Below are 27356 nucleotides of genomic sequence, written 5' to 3' on the forward strand. Positions count from 1 at the left end.
GAAATAAATAAATAAATAAATAAATCCTTTTTAAAAATTACGATTTCACTTAGATTTATAATTATTTCATTTTTCATAGACAATCTTTGATCCACCTGCAATTTGTGATAAAAAGTAGGATGGGGATTCAGGGATAGTGGCGGGGAGGGGATGGAGATGTGCTAGAATGTGTATGATGCCCGTGCATGTGTGTTGTTTGGTCAATCATCAGCCTTTGGTAAAAGTATTTCTATCATGCTTAGAACTACATGATAATTTCTACTTGATCTCATCTAAATGAAACATTGATTTTTTGAGTTTCAGCTGGGCCATAGCCTCATTAACAAATCTGACCATCCCCTTTGAAATACTTACTATTTTGCCTCCTGTGACTTTATTTATTTTATGAAACCCTTCTGATTAGTTCAAACAACGGACTTGCTTTCAATAGAATAAGACGATTCCTTTTTAAAGACCTGTTTCTATTGTAGAAAGCTGATATATTTGGCTTGGGACACATCTGAGATGTTCAAATATAAATGGATGTGTTCTCTCATCTTCAACTGACTGTTTCCTTCTTTCTCTACAATATTTATTTCCTTCCCTTTCCCTTCCCTTCCTGCTTCTTCTTTTCTTTCGGTCATTATCATCTGGTTCTTTCCTTGACTTGACCTACATATTGATCCCAGTTTTCTCCCTAAAACCCTACCAGGCTCAAAAGTCCTCAATTCCTCTGTGCAAGGCCAGTGTCCCCACAGGCCTGGAGCTGGGAAGAGAGGTCAGGGCTACAAACCTTCCTTTGGCAGTCATCCCTGGTGAAAGGATTTTCACATGCGTAAATCTTTTAGGACAGAGACTGGAGACAGCGTGAGTGCAAGATTTTCTGGATCTGCCTCAGGTCCAGGACATCGCAGGGACCACCCCGTGTGGGACTCTCCTCATCACTCCCAAAACATTTCAGCTCAGTGAAAATGAACATCAAAAGCCACCCTGAAGAAGAAAAGAAAACGAAGAGATGTCAGCTTGCAGCCTAGAGAACCAGCTGAGAGGATAGTGTCTGACGAGGCAGCCAGCTCAGGGAGCACTAGGAGCCCCCTTCACCATAAATTCCTATTTAAGAAAGGAAGGTGGTGATTCACATGCAAAATATGTTCTGATGAAAAAAGTTAAGATGGAGGAAGATACAACAAATTTCCTTCCAATCCACTCTCATCCCCACCACCATTCCAGCAAGGGGAGGTCCTGGAACAGTTCTTGGAAGTATTTATGGGGCTTAGGAAAAAGCAGAGCTGCCTATGCTGCAACCCAGCTCACCCAGTTTCTCTGCCCAAGAGAAACCATTGACTATGGAGACCACTGAGAAACCTCTGCCCTTGAGGTTCAGGCCAAATCCCCAGCCCAGGTCCCCGTCAAGGGATACTTTGCATTCCTTATAGCGATTGTTCTCAAGCTCATCCATTTTAAAAAATCTCATGGGAGGCATGGCTGTAATGTGAAGCTGGGTGTATATTTTCTTGGGACCTCTGGACACAATGTCCTCATACAGCACCCCAACAGCCGTTCCCAGCCAATTTTCTTTTCTTTTTTTTTAAAAAGATTTTATTTATTTATTTGACAGAGAGATAGAGAGAGAGAACAAGTAGGCAGAGAGGCAGGCAGAGGGAGAGGGAGAAGCAGGCTCCCTGCTGAGTAGGGAGCCTGATGCGGGGCTCGATCCCAGGACCCTGGGATCATGACCTGAGCCGAAGGCAGCCACTTAACCGACTGAGCCACCCAGGCGCCCCCCCAGCCAATTTTCAAAACTGCCGGAGTTTCACCATATTTGTTAGCAGATTCATTTATCAAATGAGTGAAACCATTATTGGACAGAAGTCAAGGCTCGTAGGGTGGAAGGCCGTAAAGGAAGGACCCAGGGGAATTCTGCCAAATCCTGATCTCACGTGCCTGGGGCTGAGGAGGATGGGACAGCCAGGGGAGTCTTGGAAATCTTGGTGTTGGGAAATTTTTTCAAAGGAGGCTAAAAGGGAAGAGAAGGAAAGAGCTTGCAACAGATCTGCTCTGCAGCTGTGTGTGCAGCGCCGTGGTCGAACTACCTGCCGGGAAGACCAGGTGTGTTTGGGGTTTTCGTTGTTGTTGTTCATTTGTTTGGTTTCAGTTTTAGTCCATTGTGGACCAATACTTTCATACAATGCAACACAAGTAAATAGGAAACTTAAATTTTATAAAAGGCATAAAGAATATATGCCCTATTTTATGATTAGACTGAACAGATAATAAATAGCATTTCATTAACTAAAATAAATTAGTATGGAGCCCTGACAAATGGCTGTAACTGCTTCTAAACTGACACTCAGTTTCTGTCCTTAGCTTGCCCTAGGTGGGTAACGAACAGGTCACGGACGGAGACAGTTCTGGGGACACGTTTTGAACGGCATGGCTTTAGAGGGCAAGGCTAAGGAAAGTGATGAAGCAGGTGTCTAGTCTAGGAAAGAAAGCAACCCAACGGAGAGAACCACACGTGGTCTTTGGGCAGACAGCTGTGCCATAAGGGTCTCCCGAAACACTGGAGGATCAAAAGAGAGAGGAGGGATGAAGGAAAACAAAAACGCTGTTTTTGCTCTCTCCAAGAGCAGCTCATGAGGACCGCTGAGCACCAGGCAGCCCAGGCGGACCGCAAGGTCCCTGATTTGTGAAGCCGGTCCGGGGCTGAGCACCGCCACACACTCGCTCAGCCCAGCACAGCTGCTGCGAAAGCCATCCAAAGCAAACACGGCTCTCCCCACAGCAGACTCAACAGAACAAAACCAACACCCAGAAATAAATTGGATCGCCGAGCTCATCATGTTACACAGCTCACTGTTCTCAAATCCAGGATCCTGAATATAATAACAAATGATACTATTAACTGGCGCATCGGTCTGAAGCCAAAAGCAAATAACTCATTACTATAAACCAAATTGATTCTCAGAATTTTCCGGGTCAGCTACAAGAAAGAGTTATGAGACTGTCCTCCGAATTGAACTAAATCTCACCCACGTCTCATTGCAGTGTGTATGGCTAACTCCTTTTTCCCCTCTGCAGAGCCAGCTTGCCTCTTAGCACATCTAAACCTCAGGGACTTCTCAAAGCGGGGGAGACATGTGGTCAGGTTGAAAGCAACGTGGAGCCTGGAGCCAGCACCTAAAGGCTGAAGAACCGACCCTGCCACCTGCTAGCTCGGTAATCTCTAGCAGCTCTTTATCCACAAAACAAGACTGACGGCCACCTCCCTGGAAATTCAGTTGAAAATGCTTAGCAATTTGTAAAAAGCTACGTGGGTATGAGTCCTCACTACATAGAAATAAGCAGCTGAGAGATGTTTTTAACCATGCCTCCCGACCCCTCCAGAAATGAAGCTTTGTCTCTTACACAGTTCATTTCCTCCTCGGAGTTCAAACCACTTCCGCACATCACACATGATTTTCCTTATGTCCCCAGCATCACTGGGATATAGGAGGGAATTGGCATCACCAGGTCCACTTCGCAGCTTGGAAAAGTGGCTTATGTGTGATCTACCTAAGGCACATTAGCAGTGACAAAGATGACTTGAAAATTCATAGGGACATTTGGCTGGAACTAACAAGTTTGGTTTATGAAGTTTGTGGCTTTTCTTAATCCGCTTCCCCTTGTCTCACCCGCTGGGACTCTGCAACAGGAAGTCACCGCTCTGCATTCATTTTGTTGTTAATTCTGCTTATGTAACACCCAGAAGAGCTTTACTTTACTTTGCTGCATCCTTGTAAAGTGAAAACAGGATATTTTTCAAATTCTATGCTCTGGCAGCACATTTATTAACATACAAGTTATTTCAGGTCAGGCAAATAATTTGGTCCCCGTTACATGCTGTGGAACCTTAGGTAAATTAAGAAAACATGAAAGTATATAAATGATCATGTAAAGAGAATTTGGAAATAATAATAACAATTTAAGACACTTGTATAATTAAATTATAATATATCCTATATAATTATAATATTGTTTATTATTATTCCTACTGTCTTATGCTAAAAAACAATTTGGTAGGATTCTCTTGCAATCTGCCAAGCATAATAGCTCTGGATTTCAATTCTCCTTTATAAAAAAAAAATAGGGGATAGGATGCCTATATCTTAGAAAAAAGAAAATAATTTCTGTGAATTCAAGGTAAATTTTGGTCAGTATTTCTGGATTGGGGTTCCAGTGCCAGATTTATCTATTTGTACTCATAAAATTTGCACCATTGATCAGCAAGAAGCACAAACAGAATCATGTGGAATCTTAAGTTTAATAGCTTGGTAGTGAAAGAGAAAGTACCATAGAAAGCAAGGCTATATATTTATCATCTGTTCCTGAGGAGAATGACGAAATGCGGTCTTTGATTTTTAAAAGATATTATTATCAAGGCCCTGGATAATCACATGATTATTTTCAATTAAAAATGAGTAAAGGAGAGACTCAGAATTAAAAATGTGTTACCAATGTTCCTCTCTAATACGTTATGAAATTTCCCAAAAATGTAACTAAAATTAACCCAAATTTGATCAAATTTAGAGTAAATGGCATGAGTAGGAATAAGTTTGCTACAAAACATATGGGTTTTTCTGGATGATGTTCAGGCTTTAGCTAAACCTACTGCAATGCAACCACGATCTGTGCAATGTTCCATGTCTCTCCACATAATAAATCTATGTCCAGATGAAAAATAGAGAGAAACTAAATATGATAGGCACCACTTTCTGCCAGGAAAAATAAAATGTATTGCTATAGAGCAATGAACATCTTTGGATCCTGTCTGCAACTTCATTAAGTTCTTATGGCTTGGATATTTTTTATTCTTTCCCCATTTATAACATGAGTACTCATACAGATATTGAAGAGGGTTCACTCCTGAAATGAGTTCTTTATTGCATATACATCAAAAAGTGCTAAAACCATAGATCTGATCTCCTCAAACTGATAAACACTTCCAAACGTAGGTGTGAAAAACCAAGATTCGAGTTCCACCACTGCTGTCTGAAACACTTGTGGTGAGAAAGATAAAACTTTCAAGGTCAAAGCTCAGTCTTCAGAATCTTCTTCCTTCACCAATGCCATCAGAATATTTCATCTAGGCTTCTTCAATCAAAGCCATTAAAATGGTGAAGTTTTCTTCTTTTCCTCTATTTTTCCTAACAGCTGGGGCTTATATGACTCCAGAATGTAAGTATCTCCTAGACCCACCACATTTATGCATCAAATGAATTTCTAGGGATTGTGTTGTTATTTAGAAATGAAAATTTTTCCCAACCATGTCTATCCCTTGAAACTGTATTATCAATTATTAAATTTATTATACTATTTTATATTATTATTTAATTATATATAATATATAATATATAATATTATATATTATTAAGTGTACATGTGTTTATCGGTAAAATTATTATAGCCATTAGGAGATTGTAGGGTGGTTTTTTTTTATCTTGGAAATGATATAATGACTATTGGAAGAATAATTACATGAAATAATCTGCTTGGATCTTTCATATTAAATCTTTGGGTTTTCTTCTGTAGGTTTCGGCATGGAGATTATTGGAGGGCGAGAAGTGTCGCCACATTCCCGGCCATTCATGGCCTCCATCCAGTACCGCGGCCACCACCTCTGTGGAGGCGTGCTGATCCACCCACAGTGGGTGCTGTCCGCGGCCCACTGCCGCACCCGGTGAGTACCTGCTCTGACCTTGTGCGTTCTACCTCCACCGGCTAGAAAAGAAGCTCGCCTCTCCCAGAGAGAAGTTTGTTTTTTAACATTCTAAGTTTAATGAGCACTGTAATGTTTGAAGAACACAGATGTAATATCAAGGGGTATAAATAACAGTTCAATCATATATATGTATATTCTTTTAATTGAAATAGAGTTGACGTATAATATTAGTTTCAGGGGTACAACAGTGATTCAACAATTATGTACATTATGATAGGTTCACCACGATTAAAGTATTATATTATTGACTATATTCCCTGTTCTGTAGTTTCATCCCTGTGACTTACTTATTTTAAAACTGTGAAGTTTGTACCTCTTACTCATTCGTCCATTTTGCCTATCCCTCCACCCCTCCCCTCTGGCAACTACCAGTTTGTTCTCCGTATTTGTGAGTCTGTTTCTCTTTTTTGTTGTTACTGTTTGTTTGTTTCTTTGTTATTTTTTGGATTCCACATGTAAGTGAAATCATATGGTATTTGTCTTTCTCTGGCTTATTTCTCCTAGCATACTATCCTCTAAGTCCGTCCATGCTGTAGTAAATGGCAAGACTTTCATCTACCCTTAGCTTCTGTGATCACTGACCAACTGGTGGAGTTGACTTACCCTCTTGCCCATCCAAGTTTTCCGCCCTGAGTTTTCCTTTTCAGGGAGAACTGGGCCACCTTTCCCAGGCAGGCCATGGGACAGATCCAAGTCCTCCGTGGAAGGCCAGGGAAGGCAACATCCATGGTAATTGGGGCAGCGGCCTTCCTGACCTTGTTAGACAGCCTGTGTTCGTATCTCCGCTTTCCCATTTTACAAAAGGGGAATAATAATAGTAGTACCTGTTTCATGGGGTTTGGAGGATTCAATAGTACCTATTTAAGTATTTTAGTATGCTTAGCACGTATAGTAAGCAGAAATAAGTTGCAGCCATTATTGTTATATGTACGAGAAGCCTGCTTTGTTAATGGATTTTTAGACCCCTTATGTTAACTTCTCTGCCCTGCCTCCCACCCCAGAGGCCTGAGGCCCACAGTTTGGGAATCAGCCATTAGGGGCAACAAACTTCCCAGCAGAAAAAGAGAAAAAAAAAGTTATAGATGATTTCTACAAGGAAAAAAGAGCTATTTTTCTGGGATACTTAGAACAAAAGCTTTTCTCAAAGTACATTTCAGTCTGTGATTCTCTTACTTCAGCTAAAAAGTCCCAAGCTCTTCTTGGGATGCTGCAACCTTTGCAAAAGGAAAAGCCATAGAAAACCAATTTGGTGTTTGTTGCTTTGTTTACTTGTTGGTTTGGGGGGATTTGGTTTTTGTTTGGTTTTTGTTGTTTTTGTCTCTATGTTTCTTTCTTCTGTCTCTTGCCTGAATAAGCCAAGGAGAGATGGGGCTTTCTTTCCTTACAAACATAGCACTTCACTTAAGAATCTCTTGGCCATAATGGTTTGCTAACCAGACTATGGAACAACTGAACTGACTTGCTTCTCCATGTCGATTGCCCACATTTTAATAAGACTAGACACAAATTTAGAAATTTTGAAGCCTGCGGAAAGTGAGAACTTCTGTTTTATTTCTAAATAGCAAGCTACTAATCTTCAGTTTAATATGACTACGTCATTCATATGGGGTTTCTGCTGTCATAGAAACCACCCTTGCATCCCTATCACTTCTATCCCGTTCAGAACACTTGTCTCCTAAGGACCAGCGAGGCAGAGGGTGACTATCAAGAAATGTTCATTCAATTCAGAATATGCACATCTTCAAATATCCTTATGGCACACACTCAAGTGGATTCTAACCTCCCCAGACATAGACCTTGACTTATAAATGCTCAAGAAAGTCTGGGTAGAAAGAAGGAAATAAATTGGAAGACTTTCTTTTTTTTTTTCAAGCCAAAAACACAGTGTGTGAAGTCCTTCACAAGCCATAAAGTGCTTTCCAAAAGTAAATAATACTATTAATTTGAATTTAAAATTTTGTCAAGTGACCTTGACTTGATAGGAGTGGGTCCTCAAACTGACAAATTGGGGAAAAGAGATCTTGGAATTAAAAAAAGAAAAAAGAAAAAAAGAAAAGAAAAATCAGCTCTTGCTAAATACCATTTTAAATGGCCAGAGTTTAAAGAACTCCAGAATATATGGATCAAATTTCCTCTCCAGGACACTTGGGTGTAAAAATGTAGGTGGATTGGTGCTTAGAAAAATATTAAGCTTTATGAAATCCAAAATATTTATGAAATAGTTTAATGGTGGCTTCCCACAAATGTACTCCCAAGTATCCTGGGGGAATACTTACTAACTTGAGCCTCTGCTCTCAGCAAAATGGTGAAGGAGGCCAGATCTGGGGTGCCCCTTTCTCACTCCCCATCCACGCAGCTCCTTACTGCGCCTTTTGGCCCCTCTTAGTTGCCTTGCCAACTAGAAAAGGAAACCAGTAAAAAAGCTTCTTGTCTAATCTTATTTACAGCATTTCAATTTATCAGAAGCAAAACTCTCACCAACTCTTTTCCATTGTTTTTCTGAATCTCACCCCTCACTGAGCATCCCCTCCTCTCACCTGCCTGGGCTGTAATTAGATGAACAACCCCCCCCCCCCCCCCCCCCCCCCCCCCCCCCCCCCCCGCCGCAGCCCCTTCCACTTGGCCTCCCCACCATCTCAGACCGCCCCAGGGCATCCAGAGTAGAATGGTGTAGATTCAGACCCCGGGGGCTCAAACCAGTTGAGCTTCAATCCCGCCTGCATTTGCATCCTGGAGTCTCCCCTTAATATCTGTGGGACTTTCTCAAGTTTGTTCATTCACCTGAGCCACAATCTTCTCATCTGCAAAGTGGGGATAATCCTAATACCTCCCTCACAGGACTGTTGTGAGGTGTAAATGAGGGACAATATGTAAAATGCTTCGCACAAAACCTGGCACAGCACAATAACGTAATAAGTGTTATATCATGTCATCAAGTTATTTTCTGTACCTTCCGTGGTAGTCACTGAGGCACAAGTCTGATGATCCATGCGTGCTGAGGATGGGACTGTAATAGCCCCTCTCCAACAGCCAGGTAATTCCCTCGTGTCTTAGACTAAAGAGACCTCCAGGGAGTCAGGACCCAGTCTTTGTCAGCCCTGGAGGAGTGGATCTAAGTAGAAACAAGGCTCAGTGCTGATGCAAACTGGCAGAGGAAATAAGGGGCTTGAAGGGGCTTGACATGGGGCTTCCAGAGTGTCATGGAAAGGAGCCTTGGACTTGGAATCACAAAAGCCGCGTTTGAGTCCCGATTTCCCTACTTGTCATGTGTGTCACCTTTGGCCAAAGAACCCTTCCACCAATGAGGACTATACCGCACATCAGCTTGAACAACACTGAGAAAGGGTTCTTTTTAAACCCAATGGAAATAATGTTTCAGTAGACAGAAAAAGATTACTGTGAGCAACACTCTGGTTCCTGCTCTGCATGTAGTTCTGTTCCAGGTAAGTCCAGGGCGGGACTCAGAAAACTGCATTTTAAACACACATCTCCAGAGAATTCTGAAGCAAAGACCACCTGTGGAGAAACCCTACAATAAACAAATGAAAAACACTGGTATTATTACATCTCTGTGTGAATTCAGACCTGGGTTTAGCTAAGGAGGTGGCATCCTAGAACTCAGGTAATTCCAGGTATCCTGTGGGCAGAAAAAATGGCCTTTCAGATTCCAGCTGGAGTGTATCAGGAAACAGAAAGTCAAAAAGCATTCATAGTCTGCTTGCGTTGTATTGGGTATTAACATGTCCCAGTGGAGGCAAAAATAACCAAAATATTTCAAAGGCATTAACTAATCAAGTACGTTGGTAAAAGATGAGGAAAACCAGAAATTTTCTCAGCAAACATCCCCTAATCAAAATTCATCTTCCACACCCACATTTGTACCCCACAGCCTTCCTTGTGTTTTTTATGCATGTTTCCATCTTTTCTGTTAAAGCAGTAGTCCTGGGGATTTGGTATCATTCTCCACCCTCCCCCCCACCCCTCCACAGTTTGGGTTTAATGAGTATGTTGAATTTGAATTTGAATCAATCCTAGGAAATCTGATCCACATCCTTTGAGAAATTTCATCCCCATCCTGATTTTGCAATAGGCAAACTTTTCAACAAATAGAGCTGAAATTCCCAAAATAAACCAAAATAAACTATTTTGGTAGAAACTGAAGAGTGGTCATTCCTGGCAGCCACAGTCCTGCCATAGGCAAACCCACCCCACTGTAGTCCTGAGCTCCTTCTTCGAACCTGAAACAACACTTTCTTCCTTTTTCTGTATGTTTCTGTGCCTTTTAATTCTTATTAATCTTTATGAATCCATATGTGGGAGTATGTGTGTGTTTTTATTTTTAATTGAAGTATAGTTGACATACAATATTATATGAGTTTCAGACGTACAACATAGTGATTTGGCAATTATGCACATAATGGGATGCTCAGCATAGGCGTATTTACCATCTGTTACGAAAGTTATTGCAATATTATTGACTATATTCCCTGTGCTGTATTTTTCATCCCCCTGAGTTATTTTATGACTGAAAGTTTGTACCTCTTAATTAATTCCCTTCACCTATTTTGCCCATCCGCCCACCACCCCCCTTTCGTAACAACCACTTTGTTCTATGTGTCTGTGAATCTGTTTCTGTTTCTGTTTGTTTGTTCATTTGTTTTGTTTTTTAGATTCCACACATAAGCAAAATCCTACGGTATTTGTCTTTCCCCATCTGACTTATGTGGGTGTGGATGTTTTTATTATAATCTGTCTTAATCCCTCTTTCAAGTGACAATGAAATAGTTACATGTAAACAAGTGTAAGTCTTTCTAGAATCTTCCTTATTCCCTAAAGGATTTGAAGGAGCTTCCTAAAGGCACACATTAAAATGGGATTTTTTTTAATAGAATGCTGAATGCCCCAAGGTGTTGTCAAGATCTCAAAAAAAAGAAAACATTTCTATTTCCATAACTAGATGTAAATGTAATTTGGTCGACATGCAGTAAATCAAATCAATTGTCGCACTATCAAAACACTGGTACTGGAGCTGTATATGACCAGGGATAAGACAAAACAAAGCAAAACAACTCTTGTTTCTTTATCTAACTCACCTGTTTCTATCCTCTAAATCTTCACAATGGAGTTATCAATGGCTACTAACCCTACAGTGTCTTTATTTCAAATTAGCAATGATTTTTCACATTGAGGCAAGTTTTCCTTTCTTGTCCAAATTATCTTTCTAATTGACAGGACAGAACATAGCTTATCTGACAGCCATGTAATGGATCTTATTCTCCATATGGCCCTGAGATGAGGTCTAGATATACCAGATTAGTGAATGCAGAGTTGAGTCTTTACTTTTTCGTTATTAAAACACTTAATGTTGGGAAGATGTAAGAATTTTGGAGATTGATGGTAGTGATTAAAGAACAACAATGTAAATGTATTCAATGCCACAGAACTGTACATTTAAAAATGGTTTAAATTATAAATTTTATGTTATGTATATTGTACCTTAATTAAAAAAATTAACAATGGTGGGTATAAATCTCAACCCACAACTCGAGAAATATAATTTCTTTTTACATAAATTAACATAATTTTGTTGTAAACTTGATCTCAATTAGAATTTCATTCCTTTTCCCCACAGTAGGGTATAAGTTCTGATATTCTTTTGAAATACTAGGGAATTGAGGTGGGGTGGGTCTGAGAGCAGGTCTTTGGCCCTTTATATCATCCTTTCATGCTTGGGTCCACTAAGACCTCTGTCACTCCACCTAATCCAAACAGGTTACTTTAAAGATGGCCTTTGTTCCTCTATGTTCTCCACCATTTCTACTCCCCACTGGGGTATTTGGGACTCGTTCTCTTCCTTCTATTCTCTTTGCTTTTTTTTTAGGCATGAAAAAGTCCAGTTTTTCCAAGTGATTTTAGGAGCACACTCTCTCTCAAAGAAAGAGGACTCCAAACAAACATTTGCAATTGAAAAATTCATACCATTCTCAAGACTTACATCATATCGTAAATCAAATGATATTATGCTGATTAAGGTATGTAGTGTTGCCTTCCTTCAATTTCTCCAGCATTCTTATACAACATAGTTCAGCTCTTATATCATCTACAGAAAAGGATTTTGTTAGCACCGTCCCGATGTTTGAGGTAAACGTGACATATTCTATAAGGGCCCCTTTTACTTTATATACTGCCTTGAAAGAAAGAAGAATTTATCACAAATGCATCAGGTCTGTGTTTAAACAAAGAAAAGCAACCCCGATGCTCACATATGTGGGAGGGGAACATCCCAACAAGCCCAAAGATCCCCACTGAAAGCTTTTTTCCCCAAATGCTTTTATCATTAGCAAATGAAAATTGCAAGTCCTTTATACAACCGAGCCAACCAAGTGAATTCAGGGACACATAAGTGAGTTATAACTTAGTCTAGACCATACTTAGTCTAGTCCAGACTTAGTCTAGACCATACTGAGGGGTCTTATCCCGCAGGAAACAGCCCAGCCCTCAAAGTCATGACCTATGGATGTTATTCCACAGAAAACCATCCAATGCAGAGCAAAGGCCAGTTTGCTTAAGACTGGGCAAAATTCCTGCTCTGTCTAAGCTCCCTCCCTGAGCATCATTGAGCTCTACAGGGATTGGAGAGCATTTCAGAAAAGTAACAACCACAAATACAGCTGCAGACTACCACCAAAGTAGATTCAAGAAGAGGGATGCCTTCCTAGACCAGAGGGACCACACATACATTGCTCAGACTAATAGCAGAATACTACTGGGGACAAATGATAATTTATGTTCTTTTCAATCTGTCAGCTTCACACGGCTGCAACACTTGACAAACATGTCCAGCTGCTCCACCCAAGCTCCAAAAATGATATCAGAGCTGGAACAAAATGCCAGGTTACTGGCTGGGGAGCCACCGACCCACAATTTTTAAGGACCTCTGATACCCTGCATGAAGTCACTGTTACGGTTATAAACCGAAAACTTTGCAACAGCCCAAGTTATTATAACCACAACCCTATTATAACTGAAGACATGATATGTGCAGGAGACACCAGGGGCCAGAAGGATTCCTGCCAGGTAAGAGCCCATCCATCAAATAGACATCTCAGAATGCTGTGCATGCAGTCGAGCCTCCATGTGCTCCTAGCACAGAGGAGAGGTATGGAGAACAGAAAATCACAACTCCAGAGAGTCCTCTCCATTCCTGCACTGAGTTCTCTATTCTTTCTCATCAATGTGAATGAGTCATAAGAACTTCCCCAACACATAAGAACTCTTTAAATGTTTGTGAATCAGGATGATAGACTGCATCTGATAACTTTTACAGGCTTCTTCCAAGGGATCTTACCATCCTTAGAAAGCCTACCAACTCTGAGGTCACTAGTGGTGTAAAATATAACTCCCTTCCCCCCCAAAAAAACCCACCATTGTAGGCAATCAATAGAGAGGTGTTGGAAAGCCCAGATGCAAAAAGCTCAAATATATAGTATGTGTTTCTTAAATAATGTTGACAGATTGACTGAAAGGAAAGGAGGCATACTTTTCAGAATCTCTTGTTTCCCGAGGCAGTAAAAAAACATAGGTGTTCATGTTTGCAGGTGACACGTAGCACAGATGGATTACTAATTTTTAAGAAATTAGAATGCACTATTGACATCATACTGTATTAAGCCTTGTTGAGGGGAGGACATGATGCTTTCAAAGATCACCTGTATCTGCCATGCCCCAAGATTGTCATCCCCTCAGCCTCTCTTTCCATGGCAACCAGAGCACAAAGTGCTACAGTTCCCCATGGGAGTGGCAGCAGAGGCAAAGGCTGCTCTTCAGATTTGAAAGCCCCCTCTTGTCACGCTGTTACTTTCCTTGACAGAATTGTAGTTACATGTTTAGGTCTGAGTCCTCAAGAATCTGTTCACGGAGCAAGTATTTACAAAGTGTTGTATTTGTGCCAAGCATTATATTCAATTACAGGAGAATGCAAAAACGGGAAAAAAAAAAAAAAAAGACAGAGTCCCTGCCACCAATGTATTTAGTACGATACATTTCTCCTCTCTGCCCATCTCAGTAGCAACTTGATTTCAGATCCATGAGCACCAAGATGAAATCCACAATTTAAACATTTCTTTCATTTCAGTGGATTCCTTTAAACTTTATATCTACTCATTCCTTAATGAATAAAGTTCTATAGTCACTGATTATCAAAGGTTGTATATATTAGTAGTCCTAGACGGAGACAGGGATATGGACAGAGAGACAGACAGACAGACAGACAAACAGACAGATGGACAGAAACATGGTCCCAGACAGAGATAGGGACACAGACAGAGACAGACAGATGGACAGAATCATTGCCCTGGCCAGAGACAGAGACAACCCACACTGAGTAAGGGGCTATATCAGGAACTCTTGAGGACACAGAGAAACCAAGGACCCACATAATAATCCTTTGAGTAACAGGTAATTAATGGTAGAAAAAGTTCAATAGCTTCTCACCAAGTATCTGTCTATTTTCTTCTTTCTAGGGTGACTCAGGTGGCCCCTTGGTTTGCAAAGGCGCCTTCTATGCCTTAGTCTCTGCAGGTCGTAAATGTGGTGATGCCAAGAAGCCTGGAATCTACACCCTAATAACCCAGAAATACCAGGCTTGGATTAAAAACAAGCTTGCTCCATCTCAGGCAAACTATGACCACAAATGATTTTCTTGGGTCTACCAGTTGCTTGTTTTATTTTCATAAGATGTCCTAGAGGCCACCTTTGTCTTTATATGTAGTTGGATGTAAAGTGGAGCACAGCTAGGGTCCACTCCTGCCCCCGTAGGACTGATTTTGTCAAGGAATCAAGTTCTCTTTCACATCTGTAACTGCTGTGTTTTTACTATGCTGATTTCATTCTGAATAAAACTTAGAAGACTATGTCCTTATCTTTTATGCAAATGAGAAAAAAGCAAATGATCTACTCCCCACTCTATTCACACTCTCCCAAAGGGCAAAAAAAAAACAAGCCTTCAGCCAGGCACCAACTTCAACCAGGTTTATGCTGTGATTTCTGCTGTGGTTTTACCCTAAACTGCGCTTTTAAAATAAGAAACAGTAAATTCAAACACCCCAATTCAAGTGAAAAAAGAATCATCAAGGCTAATACAAATATTTAGGATAGTATTTATTATTGATTTCTGTCACACTTCATTCCACACAGGATTTAAGGCAATGTACAAAAATATGTGCCATAAAACTAAATATGAAGTTAAAAATAATTTTTCCTCAAAAAATTAAAAATAGAAAATGTTATATGATCCAGAAATTCCACTGCCAGGTATTTATCTGAAGAAAACGAACACACTAACTTGAGAAATTATCTGTACCACCCCATGCTCACTGCAGCATCACTTACAATGGCCAAGATGTGGAAGCAAGTTAAGTGTTCATCAATGGAAGAATAAAGAAACTGTGATTGATATATATATATATATATATATATAATATTCAGTAATATATATAATATATATTATACATATATATGTATATGTTTATAATGTGTATGTATATAATATATAATTATATGTAATATATATATATAATATTCAGCCATAAAAAAGGATGAAATCTTGCCATTTGTGACAACATGGATGGGCCTCGAGGGCATTATGCTGAGTGAAATAAGTCAAAGACAAATATCCTATGGTCTCTCTTATATGTGGTATCATCTACAGAGAACGGATTGGTGACTGCCAGAGGTGGGCAGTTGGGAGATGGGAGAAATGGGTGAAGGGGGTAAAAAGGTAAAAAAAAAAAAAAAATTTAAATAATAAATAAATAAATAAATAAATAATTTGGTGAAGAAACTGAAGCAAGGGGGAAATGAGACCTTTGAAGAAGAAGATGAAGACAGGAGTGTTACTACCCAAAGGGCCACCCTTTTCTTCCCATACTGTTGCTAGAAGGAGTCGTGTTTGCCTCGTATGCTTCACAGGAATCAATACAAAAAGAGCAACACAGTCAGTTATATGAATTACAGTATCCAGGAAATAAAAATCAACTTATCTGCCCAGACATAGGACCACTGGTGCTGATACAGGGCCTGGAGAGGACTTCTTGGGGGGGATCTGTGTCAAAGGATGCTGTTCCAGGGCTCCCACATCCCTACCGACTGGATCAGATCACTTGAGAAGATCCTTCTGTAACACACATTGCCCCAACTCCTTGCTCAGACATTCAGACTGAATGGGCTTGAGGTGGGCCTGGAAGTCTGCACGGTTTACAAACAATTCAACTGATTCCTATAAATGGGCAAATCTGAAAGCCGCTAATAGTGAACATCCTTAAAAACATCTTACAAGAAAGAACAATTGTTCTTTTTAAGATTTTTTTTTTTTTTTTTTTTTTATTTGAGAGAGAGAGAGAGAGAGAGAGAGAAACAGCATGAGAGGGGATAGGGTCAGAGGGAGAAGCAGGCTCCCCGCTGAGCAGGGAGCCCGATGCGGGACTCGATCCCAGGACCCTGGGATCATGACCTGAGCCGAAGGCAGTCGCTTAACCAACTGAGCCACCCAGGCGCCCAAGAACAATTGTTCTTTTATAAGCCCTTCGGTGTGAACCGAGGACTGCAGACCAGAGTGCAATTCAGTCAATGTCCCGGAGGGTCTCACTGTCCTTGACTGTGGCCGCCCCGTAATGAGAATCTGACAATTTCTAATCTGGTGGCGGAGGACAGGGGAGTCATTCAGGCTTCTCCTTCAACAGTCGGAAACCAAAAGGTTATTCTCAGTCTCTATATTTCATTTGGGTTTCAGAGGATGCATAGTGCTCATTTCTAGGTGCCACCATCGGGTTTCTTACATTCATATAAAAATGGATGCTTTTATTTGTTTGTTTGTTGTCATGGTTCTCAGGAACCACTCACCAGGACTACTCTACTAGAAATACTTTGACAAGTGGAAGCACTGGGTTTAAAAGGAACCTAATTAAAATTATAGAACTGCTTTGAAAGTAAGTAGTAAAAAAAAAAAAAAGTAAGTAGTTAAAAAAAGGTTCTTTCAGTATTCCATTTTGTATCATTTTGATTCATTAAAAATATGCTGATTTTGACCGATAAATCCCAGACTATATTTCCTAAGAAAAGAAAGGGGAAATTGCAGAGACTCTGAACTCACCATTAAAAAAGAATTATATATTTCATCTAAATTCCAAATCCAATGGAATATATAGTTGCAAGTCTCTTTAATCTAGCAAAAGGGTGGTTGAGATTCCTTCTGATTGCAGTTGGGGAGTATCCTGAAAAGTTTCACTAAAACCTGACACTTGTTTTGATTTTAGACTCCATGCTATTCCCATCCAATGGTCAAACTAGATAAGATTGCCAGAGAGGAAACTTCTGTCAACAGCTATGGCAGATCTGGTGACTCTTAAATTGGAAGATAAACAGTTTATTTTGACAAGTAGCTGATGATGGAGCCCACAATTGAAAAGTATCCCTCATCCTCCTAGGGAAGCAATATTTTATTAAACATATCAAAATCTTCCCAACATAACCTAAAAGAATATGGTGTCTTAGTTTGGGGAAGTCTGTCTTGGAGACAGTATTCGATTCCATCTATGACCTCAAAGAAAAGCTGAGAGTAAAAATGAAGTAAATATCTTGATTGTGAAAACTGCTCAAAAACTTTAGGGGAACATGAATGGCTGTTGTCATTCTAAATTATCCCACTTTTTCCTTTCTTCGTGATGTGGACAGAGCATATTTGCCTTCCCCCCAGACGCTGAAAAAAGCTTCATGCTTTATTTTATGTCCAACCAGCTTTAATAGAAAGTGACAGCCCTAGAAATAGGACCAGTATCATGCATGAAATAAATCAATATAAATTCAGGTGGGTGACTAAACCAGTCTAGAACCAGGTAGCAGAATTAGTCCTACTGTCTGACCCTCATAGTTTTTGCACATAATAAATCTCCACTGATCCTGAGATGATAGGAAAAGCAGTGCTTCCCACTTGATTGCTTCAGAAAGGTATCTCAATAAAGGCGAGAACTGCTCTGAGTCTGTCAGAGACCCTCTTCCTCTTTGACTAAGCTCTTGGTTTATGACGGGGCACACACGTGATGGAGAAAGACACTGTTCCACCTGTCTAAGGGCGATGCACCCAGATCTCTCCAAAGCTTACAATTTCACAAGATTATCGAGGCACCCTGCACAGCTACTCATATATTCTCTTAAGAGAGATTTGAGGATCAAGTGCATGCTGGCTGAACAGATGCTCCTTGTATCTGGAATGATTCAGCCCGGCTTTTAAGGTTTCACACATTGACTTCCTGTTTACTAATGTTAACTTGTTCAGCCCTTTTGCTGAGTCATATCAGTCAACTCCAGATTAGCATGAAGAGATTGTGTTCATTTTCTTGTTTTGACCGTAAATGTCGATGTAACAGCCTATTAGAAACCGCCGATGGGGTCTACACTGAGATTTCTCTTGAGAACTTAGGAGTAAGTAGAACGAAATTGTCCTCTGAAAGTTAAAATTTAAACTCCCTAGATACTGGCTCAGAGCAGAGATCCGCAAGAGTACTCTGAAGAGATGTTGAGGTTCACAAGCTTACAAGACAGCCTGCAATCTGCTTGAAGGTTAACGACTGGCAAGATGAGTGACCCAGTCTGAAGGGGAGGAGGACAGCCATGCGTACAGGGAAAAGCAGGCGACACAGGCAGTGGACCAACCAGAATTGATGAGGAAGGGAGGGAGGTGAGCCCCTAGTAAGCCCATTCTCACTTTAGCCTGACTTCACTAAGCATTCAGCTGCCTTACTTGGTCTGTTTCTAATCCCATGCTCACCAAGCAAACTTCTGTGAGCATTTTGCTCCCTGTGACAGTGATTTCTTATTGCAAATTAATAAACATTTTGCTTTTCCGTATCTATGATAATTTTTTTAACCTCTAAATTAGGGTTATTTGAATTTCTCTTTAAGAGTCAAATCACTCTGTGTGCTGATAAAAATCAAGTTTCAGTCCCCGCAGTAATGAAGGTCAAACCCTGAACTTTGGTAAATTCACCAACGTAATGAATATTAACTACCCCATGAGAATTTCCAACACATCAACAGCCTGCCTTTCCCCTGGAGAGTACTCTTGGCATACCTGCTCTGGCCACAGGCATGAAATGTGCTCACACTTGGAGCATCTATACATACATTATCCCATTAGTCCCCTGATTATCCAATAACTCCAAGAAAAATGATGGTTTTTCAGCTGTGTTCTGTCTGGTTCACCTAGTAGCAGAGAGTGCTGGTTTGCTACACATCAGCCATCTCCTCTCTTCTCTGGTAACAAAACTCAAATTTTACTTGGAGCCACAAATCTATACAGCTTAAAAATGGTGTTTTCCAGCCTCTTTCGCTGCTAGAAGTGGTAAAGGAGATATAAGTGAAAAATCATTGGCTGGGAGCTTCCAGGAAGTTCCTTTAAAGAGAGGTATTTCAGTAGGAAAGAGTGCCCTTTCCCCCTTCCTTCCTCCTCCTACTTGGATGATAGATGTGGTGGCTAGATCACTAGCAACAATGCTGGAACCATGAGGCAAGCTCGAATAGAAACTAAGTGTTTATGGCAGTGAAGCAAAAAGAAGGAGTCTTTATGTCAATCCTGTACTCTTTACCTGAGGACTTCTTTTACATGAAAGAAAATAAACACTTGTATTTAATCCACTATTATGTGGAGCTTTCTGTCAAATACGTCCCCACTCAATCCTACTAGATGAAATCAGAAACCTAAAATTTCTATCCCTGATGTATGCTCCAATGACGAGCATATGTCTTTATGCCCTTATGTCCAGATCCTCCAAAATCCCAAACTCCCAAATGGCTTTAGCTTTCCACCTTGTCCTATTTAAACAAGAATTGATTCAGAAAAGTCACTTTTAAATGCTATAATCAATAAACAACTTCTCCCTCACTGTTCCATCCTGTGGCTTAACATGAAGAAAATGCCCTGGCTTACTTGAAAAGATATTTTTATCTTAACCACACATTGCTGCATGGCAAACATTCTTTTTTTTTTTTTTTTTTTTTTTTTTTAAAGATTTATTTATTTATTTGAGAGAGCGAGAATGAGAGAGAGAAAGAGTACATGAGACGGGGGAGGGTTAGAGGGAGAAGCAGGCTCCTCGCCAAGCAGGGAGCCCGATGCGGGACTCGATCCAGGGACTCCAGGATCATGACCTGAGCCGAAGGCAGTTGCTTAACCAACTGAGCCACCCAGGCGCCCTGCATGGCAAACATTCTTGTTCCTATTGTCAAAATAATGCATGACACTCAGTAATCTGTAACCTTATTTTCTCCTTTTGTGTATATTTTGTAAGGGGATCTTGTGGAGTTGTTTTTTGTGAAGTTCCATGAAAATAATGTTTTCTGGCATCTGAGGTTTTCATTTGCTTTATTATTTCACAATCATTTGAAATAATACAGCAGTTTTTTTCATCCAGACTACAAAAGCAACTCCATTGGAAGATAGTGGGATATAATAATACCCTGAATATTAGTAATGTTGTAGAAAAACAAAACAGGCCCACATGTGGTCAGACCAGCCAACTGCGCAGAGTGACTGTGTTAACAACCAATTCAGACACACTCCCTAATGGAGCATTCAGAGAGATTCCTTCATTCATTCATTCACTCAACAAACACTTACTGAGCTCCTCTATGTACATGGTACTGGGCTGGTTGCTGGAGATACCAAGGGGAAAGGACACAACTCCTGCCCTGCAGAAACTCACAGTCCAGTGAACAAACATGGACCTGCAAATAAACAAATATACCATGCTCCAAAAACTATTACAAAGGTGACACGTAGAGAATAGTAATAATGGAGATACATACAAAACAACTATATTATGATCCAACAATTGTTATAATGGAGACATGAACATGAGAACAGAAAGCTTAGTCAAATGTGAGTTGTTCAGAATTTGTGCAGGACAAACAATTTGCTCTACCATTCTGGGCCTATACATTTAAAGCCTGGTTCTCTTGTAGTTTGTCAACAATTTCCCAAGGTAGAGGGAGGGAAAGATCTCGATCACCGGATTTGTACAACTCACCTTTGACCCAGATAAAAGAAGACAAGAGCTCCAGCAACTGCGGTAGTGAAACCCCTGTCAATAAAGGTGAACACATATACTCTTCTTGAGAAGTCGGCTCTCTGTGTGAGTTAACTCCACCATAGACACATGCAAGGCTAATCAATATGTGCAGCTATTTCTCAGGAGAAAATGTTCCATTTCTCTCAGCATGATGATTCAGTTTATTCCGTGAATCAGAAATAATTATTAATCTGCCCTTTTAGAAGCTTCAGGGACCAGGGAACAGAAGAAGAATTTGTGAGCCTTAACTTGACATGGGAATCTGGAATATACTCATCTCAAACTTTGCCTTGCCTGCAGCTTCTGTTCACGTACTGAAAAAAAAAAACCAACTCAACAGAACATTCAAACAGAAGTTGACTAAAATATTGGTTTCCATGGGCTACCACCCTGTTTTGCCAAGTGGGGGATGGGCACACCTCACAGTGCGATCTAGTCACTTTAGCCTGCACAGGCATGGGGGTGTTGAACTCAGCTTTATATACACAAAGCCTCCATTCTCTTTTTGAGTGTTCTTACCTTTATATCTGTGTAGTTTAAATGTATTATATTATATCTCAGATTAACTGCCTAAGTCTTAGGAAAAATCTATTTCAAAAAATATTTTAGATGGAAATAATAGAATTATAGAAATCTTATTAGAATTTATGCTGTAGGTGCACCTGGGTGGCTCACTCAGTTAAGCATTTGACTCTTGATTTCAGCTCAGCTCTTGATCTCATGGTTGTGAGATTGAGCCCTGTGTTGGGCTCCCCACTCAGTGGGGAGTCTGCTTGGGATTCTCTCTCTCCTTCTTCCTCTGCCCCTCCCCCTGCTCTCTCTCTCTAAAATAAATAAATAAATCTTAAAAAAAAAAAAGAATTTATGCTATAGAATTCACCATACCATTGGCTCCATGAAAGCTGGGACCCATATCTGTGTTGATCACTACTGTATAGTGAGAACTTAGCATAAGACCTCACATGTGGTGACTGCTTAATAAACACTTGGAAGTAGATGGATGAGTGGGTAGATGGAATGGATGAACGAATGGAAAATTTATTATACTGATGAATAATTGAAAAAAATAAATGATGAATTAATAAATCTCTATTTCTGGAACCATTTAAGAATATAGTGAAAATAAGACGAAACCATTGAGGGAGACAAACCATAAGAGACTCTTAACTCTAGGGAACAAACTGAGGGTTGCTGGGGGGAGGTGGGTGAGGGGATGAAGTAACTGGGTGATGGGCATTAAGTAGGGAATTTGATGTGATGAGCACTGGGTGTTATATGCAACTGATGAATCACTAAATTCTACCTCTGAAACTAATAATACACTATATGTTAATTAAATTGAATTTATAACTGGGTGTTTTACACAACTGATAAATTATTGAGCACTACATCTGAAACTAATGATGTTCTATATGTTGGCTAATTAAAAAAAGAAAAAGAAAAAAATTTTTAAAAAGAATATAGTGATTATATGCTTGAAATCACCTTCAAAAATTGTTCATAAAGGCAAGGGATAAGATGGTGTTGGGTGTAAAGTGGGTGACCTAGCAGGTCCCATGATTATTTGATAATTCTTGGAGCTCCACAGTGAAGAAAACACTGTATAAACATGGAGTACTATTATTTACTTGAAGGTTTCAATGAGCCATCCTTTATTTAAGTCTTGATAAGCGTTTTCATTGATTTGTAAGAAGGGAAAAAGGGTTAAAGAATTGTATGCCTGGTCTGAAAAGATTGCTTTGAACATTACTTGTTTTTGCCTTGTCATCATTGTCTAAATACTACAGTAGTTTAGTCACATTTTAGCAATATTGAATTTAAGTGGTTATTATGTTTATTTTCATAAAGTACTTGATCCCTTCAGTTCATTGTATGCCTTAAAAGATTTAGAAATGTTAATATTTTCCAATTCTGTATTGTTAGGGAGCAAGAACTTCCTGTCCCCTCCAAGGTCCTTCCAACCAAAGAATCAAATTGGTATGAGATAGATTAAGAGGAGAAAATCATATTTAATAGCAAAAGTACAGGGAATCCACTCAGACATGGAAATTCCAAAAACATTCAAGCAAAATAAGGTATATATGCCATTCTGAATTAAGGAGTTGGGGGTAAGGGTCTGGGACTTCAAAGGGAAGGAATGTAATTCATAAGAAGAAGAAAAAGAGTAAATGTTTGGTAAACAAATATTTGCTGAGCTCCTTAGAAACAATAGGACATAGAAGACTTGGATCAGACAGGTCTTTCCAGGTTCTTCCATGTCTATCATACCTAGTTCATATCATAATGTAGTTATCAATGGTGAGAGCTCTCTTCTTGGAAGAGTTGCTCCATCTAAACTCTTTTTCAGCAGCTGAGGGAGTAGAGGGGAGTGTAAAGAGCTTTTCTTAAATCTACTGGGCTTCCATTGTTTTTTAAATCAAAATAGTCTTCATGTCAAAGTGGCCATCTTGGGGTGGCCTGCCCTTGGTCCCTACAGTATAAAAACTACACTTTCCAAGGGGCCTGATGAATTTGATGTGATCACTATTATACCATCTGGGTAAGCAAGTCTGAGGACAGATATAACCAGCAAATCTTGTTGATGGTGGTATTGATGCAAGAGATGTCAGATAACTTGCAGCTAACCCAAACTTGACTACGTGATTTCATTTAGAAATTGTCAAAGGGGTTGAGGTCTTGAGCTCTGCAGAGAAAACTTTTCTTTTGACATTTTTTCCTTCCCAAATGTCATTCTATGTGCCTTGTTTGTCTCAGGAGGGTTCTGTGGTACTATTAATTCTGAATACCTACTCCTTACCCCAGAAAGATTGCCATAGAAATATTACTCCCACACTGTAGTAATAGCTATGTCAGGAAAAACAGCCCTGAAATTCTGGGGTTGGAATTGCAGTTGGAAATGTGGGGAATAGGGAGGGGCAGAAAGAACAAGAGTCATGGGGGAACCCAACCAAATACTTGAAGGCTGCCATCTTGGTTTGAGTTTCCGCAAAGGAAGATCCTGAGGCACAGGTTTGAGTGATATTGTGATTTATAAGGAATATATATTTGGTCACTCAGATGACCAAAATATATTTCTCATATATATATGGTCATTGCCACAGTTCCTGGTTCACAGTTCCCAAAACCCTTGGAATTTCCTGAGCAATAAGAGCAATGGAACCATCTTTGTCATTGTATTTGTTCTCTTGTCCTCAGTTCCTGAAAATGCTTCAGAACCAATAAAGGTAAAATGGGTGTCTTTTTTTTCATAACAAGCCCCTTTCCACCACAATGGGATTACGTTAATGAGATGAGTTTTAGAAGGCACCTAAGGATGGAGGCTGGTTTCCAGGGCAGGAATAAAGGGCTAGAACTTTCAGTCCCATCCCCTGATGTCTAGGGAAGTGAGAGAGACTGGAATTTGAATCAGTTACCAATGGCGAATGATTTAATCAACCATGCCTTGGTAATGAAGCCTCCAAAAAAACCAGAAAGAGGGGGTTCAGAGAGCTTCTAGGCTGGTGAACCAGAATGCTTCCACATGCCATTATGCCAGACCCCAAACTCCACGAAGACAGAAGCTCCTTTGTTTGGGACCTCAACACATGTATCTCTTTACCTGGATGTTGATTCACATTCTTTAATATCTTTTGTAATAAATCAGTAATCTAGTGAGTAAACAGGTTTCCTGAGTTCTGTGAGCCACTCTAGCAAATTAATTGAGTGGGTCATGGAAATCTCAGATTTATAACCAGATGGTCAGAAGCATCTATAAGAACCTGACTTTTTGATTGGCATCTGAAGTGGGGACAGTCTTGTTGGACTGTGCCTTTAACCTGTACAACCTGATGTTATCTCCAGGTAGATAGTGTCAGAATTGAGTCAAGTTGTAGGACATCCAGTTGGTGTCAGAGTGTTGCTTAGTGGTACAAGGGAAACACTGACCCTTCTACACACAATGGAATTGGTACCAGAATTTAGTGTGTGAGTAGTGTAGTTATGAGACACACCAGGAAACAAATAAGAGAGTAATGGAGTGAGAAGGGAAAGAATAAAAATCCAACAAAGAGTACACACTTTCATGCCGGTTACCAATATGGGCAATGGGATCTCAATCCCATGGGGAACTCTGGGTGACAGTATAGAACACACCTCCCAGTTGTTCCAGCTAAGGGTCTAGGAAGCTGGGATATTAGCCACAGACATCCCTACCATCATTGTTGAAGGGTCATCCCAGGGTCATTAACTTTCTTGCACTTCCACCTTGCTTAGGTTTTCGAGTAAGCAACCTTCTGGTGTGTAGAGGTGAATGCCAAGGGTATCCCACCAACAGTGTCTGCTATGACTGCTTTGCTGGTACTCATCATACCCTCTTAATATCATTCTTTATGGTGTTTCCTACCACAAAGTCTTGGCTAAAATGACTAACTGTCTCAGATGATAAGTGAATCGGTGATGAGGTGGTAATGACCTATATGATTACATGTACTACTTATAGATAACACATTTCATTGTAATATAGTCTTTAATGTCATTATATAGAGCTGAGATTTTCAGACACTGTATCAGTTCTGGATTGAAGGAGATTTTTAATACCCTAAAACCACACCCCACAAGTAGTTTCAACAAGCAGATCCTATTGGAAATTTCTAAGACACCTAATGGCCTCATAGGAAAGCCCTATTGGTCATGTCCAGTGACTGCTACTTACATCCAATTTCCCCTCTTAGATCGAAGCTAACATTGGCTGAATGGTGTCAGACATTCATCTAAGAATTTTACTTGTATCAACTCATTCAGTCTCACAGTAATGCCATGCTGTAGGTGCTATAATTATCTTCATTACAGAGGATATAGAGTACAGAGATTGGTAACTTGTTCAAGGTCCCATAGCTAGTAAGTGATAGAGCATGGATTCAAGCTCAGATCATCTGACTCCAGAGCCCACTCACAAACTCATGGTCGATATGCAGTTTTCTTCACTATTGAACATGAGTCACTACTCCCACTATGGTGTTTCCTTCAGCCAATTATGCTGACTATTTTAAAGTCACACCACTCCCCCTCCCCCCCCCCCAAACACAGTCTTCACTAGTCCCTTTCTCCTTGCACAGGAAGGACTGAAAATTTCACATGACAGTAGCATCTTGCTCCATAGAATTAGTGGTATTGATTACAGGGAGTTTAGACTAAGACCAAAGAAACAAAGCAAGATCCTACCCACTTCAGATACATGTGGAGGAAAGTGCTGGAACTCTGGAAATTGGTGTAATATGGGCTCTGATCCCAACTCTTCCATGAACTGTGCAACCTTGACTAAGTCACATCAACAGTGTGGGCTTCCATTTCTTCATCTGCCACAAAGGGTTTGGACTACACATATGTAAGTTATATATATATATTTATTATATAAATATATATTTTTTATTATATAAAATAAATTATATAAATATTTATATGATAAATTATATATACTATTGATTTATTTAACCTAATTTTTCTAGCTGTTTTCAAAGAAAGGGTTATTTTGAGACAAACTAGTTTGTTATAGCTGAATGCTAAGATCTCTAACTTGCCTTAGAGAAAGTGGAGGGTCTATTTAGATTTGCTTATTATACTGATTGCTGATGTTGTGTTGTGGCTGTGTAATCACATGTGTAATCATGTGGCTCCTCTTGCCATCCCATTTTCTCCCATATTTTACAGTTACACATGAACTTCTCAACTAAACCCTAGAAATACCTACTGGTTAGGAGACACCTTATTTCTAGGAAAAATGGGACTTGAGGCCCTTTCATGTTCCATCCAATTATAAGATTTGGTGAAAATATGTTTCTAAAATCCTAATTGTATCAAGTTTTTTATTGAACTTCTAAAATGTATTACTCTTATTTGTTTGAGACTTATAAGATATAAAACAGTTCTGTCATTAGACATTGTTTTAAATAAAAAGGTTATAAGATATGTATTTACTATATTATTTATCATTCTTTAATGGAAGCCTAGGGAAATGTTTATCACATAATAGGATGTCATGTATGGAAGTGCATTCCAAATACACACAATGATAAGAATGATCTGAGTGCCTTTACATAATAGATTCCTGAGATCACACCATTCATATGCATTAAAATTTCCAGGATAGGGTCATTGGGTTACAGTGGATTAACAACTGCATCACGTAAATCTTATGATCAGGGAACTTGAGAACATAGTATGTGTTTTTGACTGAATGAAATGCTGCATCTAAATAGAAATCCTGTGAGACTTCTGGTGTTTAGGAAACATTTACCAGACAAGACGAATTGAAGTTGCTCAGTGAATATGTAAGTAAATTGAACCATATGATCCTCTCAATAAATGCAGAAAAAGCATTTGACAAAATACAGTATCCTTTCTTGATAAAAACCCTCCACCATGTAGGAATAAAGGGAACATACCTCAACATTATAAAAACCATATACAAAAGACCCACAACAAATATCAAAAACTGAGAGCTTTTCTGCTAAGGTCAG

The 27356-nt window shown here is 39.7% G+C and overlaps 1 protein-coding gene across 1 annotated transcript; it reads left to right on the forward strand.

Moving 5' to 3' along the window:
- Positions 1-5048: 5048 nt before the first annotated feature.
- On the forward strand, positions 5049-14652 carry GZMK (granzyme K). Its single transcript, XM_036120635.2, has 5 exons — positions 5049-5196; positions 5551-5698; positions 11622-11772; positions 12548-12817; positions 14263-14652. The coding sequence occupies exons 1-5, from the start codon at positions 5133-5135 to the stop codon at positions 14434-14436; spliced, it is 807 nt and encodes a 268-aa protein (XP_035976528.1). The 5' UTR covers positions 5049-5132; the 3' UTR covers positions 14437-14652.
- The last annotated feature ends 12704 nt before the right edge of the window (positions 14653-27356 follow it).

This window comes from Halichoerus grypus, chromosome 2, assembly GCF_964656455.1.
Source record: "Halichoerus grypus chromosome 2, mHalGry1.hap1.1, whole genome shotgun sequence".
Classification (NCBI taxonomy): domain Eukaryota; kingdom Metazoa; phylum Chordata; class Mammalia; order Carnivora; family Phocidae; genus Halichoerus; species Halichoerus grypus.